This window comes from Sprattus sprattus (genome assembly GCF_963457725.1).
Source record: "Sprattus sprattus genome assembly, chromosome: 7".
Lineage (NCBI taxonomy): Eukaryota > Metazoa > Chordata > Actinopteri > Clupeiformes > Clupeidae > Sprattus > Sprattus sprattus.
The window spans coordinates 3,024,995-3,030,994 of record NC_137926.1 but is presented as its reverse complement, the minus strand read 5'-3'; the positions used below and the strand labels follow the sequence as shown (position 1 = coordinate 3,030,994).

At 42.9% G+C, this 6,000-nt stretch overlaps 1 protein-coding gene across 2 annotated transcripts in view; it reads left to right on the top strand.

The window, feature by feature from the left end:
• tpm2 (tropomyosin 2 (beta)) overlaps positions 1–2,887 on the top strand; it is a gene marked incomplete at its 5' end in the record, with an annotated part of 21,090 nt that extends 18,203 nt beyond the window's left edge. For both annotated transcript variants that reach the window (XM_080842475.1, XM_080842476.1), the window contains 4 exons: positions 347–422; positions 1,136–1,198; positions 1,354–1,423; positions 2,106–2,887. In XM_080842475.1, the coding sequence (XP_080698601.1) occupies positions 347–422; positions 1,136–1,198; positions 1,354–1,423; positions 2,106–2,188 (292 nt within the window). In that variant the 3' untranslated portion in view covers positions 2,189–2,887. The remainder of the gene's footprint in view (positions 1–346; positions 423–1,135; positions 1,199–1,353; positions 1,424–2,105) is intronic.
• Between the last annotated feature and the right edge of the window lie 3,113 nt (positions 2,888–6,000).

Here is a 6,000-nt window from a genome sequence, read left to right as displayed (position 1 = left end):
CTTGAACATTTTGAAAATATCTATCATCTTTATCAGTCTTCATTGCTCTCCAGCCTTTTTAAAGAGTAAAGAGTCCTATGGCTGTTTCTCTCATGTGATCAACACAGGGGGCTTTAAAGCAAACACACACACATCCCTGTGCAGTTCAGATGTGGCCTATGAAACATGGGGGGGTCTGGGGGGTAGTTTTCTCCCTTCTATTGCAGGGGGTCCTCCTCCTCAACATTACCTGTGCTCTCTCCATGCTCTCAACTTGCTCTCCTTATTTCTCTCCTTTCCCTCTCTCTCCTTTCCCCCCCCTGCTCCTCCTCCTTCCTGGCCTCTCCTTGCTGCTATCGCCAACTAGCAAATCTGGTGACCTTGAGGAAGAGTTGAAAAATGTCACCAACAACTTGAAGTCTCTGGAAGCACAGGCGGAGAAGGTAGGACGAGCCAAAGCTGGCGGTAAACAGTGGCAGGGTTTTGGTTTGAGCCACACTGCCTGTATTCCTGTGTGTTGAGTGTGTTCACACGGTGGAAATAGTTTTGAAAGACCATATTGGATGTATAAAGTATAATATAGGTTAAATGGAAAGTGTCATGTGGTGGCAGGTGCCTTTTTTCAAATGTATCCCAGCGCCTCACAGGGCTGACTAGTCTAATCCAAGTCTTACGGTCGTCATGGAGACCATGTAACTGAAGCACAGAGCATGACTTGGCAATAAAGAAAGACTTCAAATCCGCCAGGACTGTCATGACCGCTTAGAACGGCCCCAGAATGTGCTGTACTTCCGTAAGAAAAAGAAATCAGGAGCTTTTCACTTACATTGCAGCTCACAGATATAATGTGGCGTTTTTTTTTTATTAATATAGAGGAAATTAAATTAGAAGCAAAATTAGATCGACTCTGGAGTGTGACTTACTTTGCTTTGCTTTTTGTCTCTCCTGCTGGCACAGCCTATCTTAAGTTTCCCTTTATCTCAAAAGTTCAAACTCCTTACCTCTTTTCTTGACTGTCAGCGATAAGCCCGTGCCTATAAAGACATGTTTACCCATTACCCATTGTATTTGAAATATGGTTACATGAAAAAACACCCTAATATGAGCAATTCCTTTCAGACAGACTGACAATATCATGTTATCATTTCGTTTATAGTACTCACAAAAGGAGGACAAGTATGAAGAAGAGATCAAAATCCTCACTGAAAAACTTAAAGAGGTGGGTATGGTCTTCAGACTCCTTAAGAACAGCTTCAAGTCTTGATTGCTGAGTCATTCACTGAAATATTGCATATGTTTGGAGACGTTGAGATTCTTTTGAATGAAAAGTGCGTTAAAAATAAAATGAATTATTATTATTATTATTATTATTAGGCTGAGACCCGTGCCGAGTTTGCAGAGAGGTCTGTGGCCAAGCTGGAGAAGACCATTGATGATCTGGAAGGTATGTTTTCCCCTCGTGACCCCCAGTGGCCTGCTTGAGTAGTGTGCTTCTTTTTTAATACTTTTAATTGTTTTGATTTTGCGCTTTCCAAATGACCTAATATCGTGTCTGCGTTTGAAGTGTGTATGGTGAAGGAGGACCTGTGTGGTGTCTGCGTTTGAAGTGTGTATGGTGAAGGAGGATCTGTGTGAAGCCGAAACTGACCTCGTTAACACTGATGATTGGTTGCTAGTGCAGTGATAGGTGTCTCGTCTTTGGGACACGTGTTGGATAACCAAAAACAAACAAACATGAAGAGCTCCTTCTAACCTTCACTAACTCTACTTGAGGTGCTGTCTGGCGGCTTGTCTTGACTGACTGACGTGGTTGTGAGGTTTGGTGGTTTTGGTGTTTTAAGGTATGATGAACTGTCTAACAGAGAGCGCCTTGCTTTCTCTCATTGCTTGAGACACCATTGAAGCCGTTGTGGCATGTGGCGTGGAGTGCTTTAGAGAAAGAAGAAAGAACGCATTTGTAGCAGAGCGCATGGCCCATTTTTGAGTTCTACCTTCGATTCGTTTTCGTTTATTCTGACCTTTCCATGTTTATGTTCTTTCCCACTCTCCTCTCTGGGTTTCTCTGGCTGCCACCCCCTGTCCTGCCCTGTCCTCTGTCCCTCCCTCTGTCCTGGGACCCCCTTCAGATGAGGTGTACGCTCAGAAACTCAAGGGCAAGGCACTCAGCGAGGAGCTGGATCTGGCCCTCAACGACATGACCACCCTCTAAGCACCCTCCCTCCCGCCCTCCACTCTTCTCCTCTCTGCTCTACTCTACTCTTCTCATCTCCTCTCCTCTCTACTCTCCTCTCCTCTCCTCTCCTCTCCTCTCCCTCCCTCCATCTGGCTCTTCAGGGATTCACCTCCTCATCCCTCGGTTTTCCTCCTCCGATTCTGCTTGTCATTCCACCACTCTTTTTGAGGATCCTGCCCTCCGTCCGGTCTGGGTCATAGGATGTCCAGCACTCTGAACAGTCTGGGTCTTAGGATGTTTTACCAGGTGCACGACCGTTTTGAGTGTAGGTTACCACTGGCCGAGAGAGTGGCAAACAGTGAGTTGTGTACACCCGTGGAGCCATCTCTTCTTCTCTCTCTCTGTCTGTCTGTCCATCTCTTCTTCTCTCTCACTCTGTCTGTTCATCTCTTCTTCTCTCTGCCTGTCCCTATCCTCCTCTTCTCTAGCTCTCTGTGTTGGAGGTTTCAGCATTGTTCAGTTCATCCTCCCCTCCCCATCATTGAGATTTGCAGTGCTCATATGATGACTATGATGAATGCCCCTCCCCCACTAGGCTTTCAGAGACTGTTGCAATGTTGATCATTCTCGTGAAACACTGTCGTGCTAGAAGTGGGTTTTCGTGTCGCGCTTTTTTCCTTCTTTTGTCTGCTTTTCTTTTGTTCCTTCTGTAATAAACATAAAAAAAAACGGTCACTTGATTTCCTCTTTTTCTTTCGCTTCCGGGTTTTCTTATTTGAATTTCTCTTTTCTTTTCTTTTTTCTTTGTTAACCAAACCCAAAGTATACACATGTTGCACCAAATGTGCCAGGCCCATTAAGGAGGAGCTCTATGCTATTTCTGTCTCTAGATGTTTTAGTGGGATGTAGATGGATGTTCCAGTGTACACATGTATAAATTGAATGTAATTATTTAATATAGTTACTCCACGTAATCTTTCTGTAACAGTAGCAGACCTTTAAAGCCGTAACATTGTGGTAATGCCCCAGATATTTACAGCAGAAAGATTTCAGTTTATCCTGTGCTGTTATTTATCTGTCTGCTGTTCTCACAGCATTCTAAACCTTTACCCCATTGGTCTGCTGTTCATACAGCATTCTAAACCTTTAGCCCATTGGTCTGCTGTTCTCACAGCATTCTAAACCTTTAGCCCATTGGTCTGCTGTTCTCACAGCATTCTAAACCTTTAGCCCATTGGTCTGCTGTTCTCACAGCATTCTAAACCTTTAGCCCATTGGTCTGCTGTTCTCACAGCATTCTAAACCTTTAGCCCATTGGTCTGCTGTTCTCACAGCATTCTAAACCTTTAGCCCATTGGTCTGCTGTTCTCACAGCATTCTAAACCTTTAGCCCATTGGTCTGCTGTTCATACAGCATTCTAAACCTTTACCCCATTGGTCTGCTGTTCTCACAGCATTCTAAACCTTTAGCCCATTGGTCTGCTGTTCTCACAGCATTCTAAACCTTTACCCCATTGGTCTGCTGTTCTCACAGCATTCTAAACCTTTAGCATTCTAAACCTTTAGCCACCTAATGGACGCCCATTGGTGTGCAGCTGTCCGGTGTGCATCTTGATCACATCCTCTGCTTTAAGACTCTTTTAGATGTGGTATTGTGAATTTGAGTGTGGTTTCCTACTGCTAGAATGTAAAAAAAAAAGTTTCTTCTGTCTGCTAACATCTTTTGACCTTCACTGGACTAACCTTGCCCTCTCTCTTTCTCTTCCTCCTTTTCCCCCTCCTCTTTTTCTGAATCTTCTCCTTGGCTTTCACTGATGTTGCCGTGGCTACAGATCGCTTCCATGCAACGGTGGAGAATAACCGCATTCTCAATAATGAGCTCAGGGTCGTTCTCAACGAGCTAAACAGCTGAATCTGGCCAATCGGAGGCCAGGAACTAGACAAGCTGGAATATGAACTCAGCATGACTAAACAAAACTTTAGAATGATGATTTAAAAAAAAAAAAAAAAAAAAAAAAATGTTGTCACAGAAGAACATAGTTGTCACTGCACCACTCTACTTTGAGTGTTAAACTACCAAAATAGTAAACAATTTCAACATTCCTGTAATATGACATACAGCATGATGGCAAACACATTTCCTCGTATTTATAAAAATATGAATTTAAAAATGACACTGCTTTCGGAATATGTCGAGGGTTATTTTGAATTATATCCCAGCTTCCTACTCTGCTCCAGTCATGTATCAGTATCTGCCTCCACCTCACATAAAGAGAAGAGCTGTGTCTGTAAATGTCTACTCCTCTTGTTCATGCTAGTTTCAGTACCTCAGACACCTGCAGTCTCAGCCCTCTAAGTAATGTTCCAGCCAGTTCCAGACTGTAGGTCAGATAGTACGTTAGTGATGCTATGGTGTAGCGCATATGTTATAGTCCTGCTATGGTGCTACAGTCCACAAATATATTCTACTGGAAAAGCGCATGAAACAGCAGCTGAAGCCATCCAGGGACTCTAAAGGACTCCTTTTAGGGCTCAGATACACATACGCGTTTTTGTAAAAACGGGACGCGAGCAAATGCATTGATTCCTATGGTACGGCGCGTTTAAAGCGTGCGCCCCTTCTCCACCACGCGTTGCGTCTTTGAAGCGTTTTTTAGGTGCGCTTAAAAGTTGAACTATTCTCAACTTTCCAGCGCAAGGCAGGGAAGCGCACCGCTCATCAATGTCACACTCGGCCCAGGCAGCCAATCAGATCGAGCAACAGGCGGGCTTAACTACTTTATCACTTATTTCCTGTTTTGATGCTGGTAGATGTGGTATGATTAAGCGATATAGCACGAGTGGGAGTGGGATTATCCCTTACCTACCCCACTCCCACGAGTATTGCTTTTATAAAACAATTCTACAGTCAACAAATTAACATTTTAATACGACAAATAGTTCCATTTTCAACGTCAGAATTTTGAATGAACGGTTTTCATCAATGCGCTTTCATCGCGGAGTGATTATTATTAGCTGTGAAAAGTCTGCACTTTGCCAAGGCGTTACTGAAGCGTTTCTGCCTGAAAAAAGACGCGTATGTGTATCTGAGCCCTTAGACTGTATGGATGCAATGCACTGCAGCTGAAGCCCTCTAGGGGCTCTAAAGGACACCTTTTAGACTGTATGGATGCACTGCACTGCAGCTGAAAACAATTGAGACTGTTCAAATATGAAACATGGTTCCATTGTGCTTAAAGACCAACTATTTTCATTTGTTGTCTGCTTCTGGGAATGCATTCATGTCTATCGTTTTAGATCGCTGCGTAACAACTGAGACAAAAATCACACCAGTTGTTTTTTTTGAGTCTAAAAGGTCGATCAGGGTCGATCCAAAGATCGCTTAGATTTTTCCGGGTCCGATTGCAGATTTGAAATATTCTTGATGCTGCAAACTAAGTTTATAATTGTTATGGTGATATCACCTGATGCAAGATCTTTGTTTGTTTTGTTTTTTTCACTTGGTAATAATACTGAAAAATAATTCCATGTAAATTAATCTTTTAGCTTAAATGAAGTCACTGCACTTCCGTTCTATTTAGTGTTCCTCTATTTGTCATAGATGTTCTATACTCTGTTTGCAGACTGTTCTGATAAAGCATGTTCGTTCTGGCGTGTAGTTTAGTTTGAGTTTGGGACCAGCATGGTTCCACTCTATTCTTTGTTTGCACTATTGTGTGGAGGACTGAAGATAATGATTTTATAAGGGTGCTGTTTTTATTTCTCAGGGATAAAAGGGTTCACTATTTAGATAACTTGACTTGATATTTGTTCAATTAAAATGTTAAAGAATCAACAACCTCACAGAT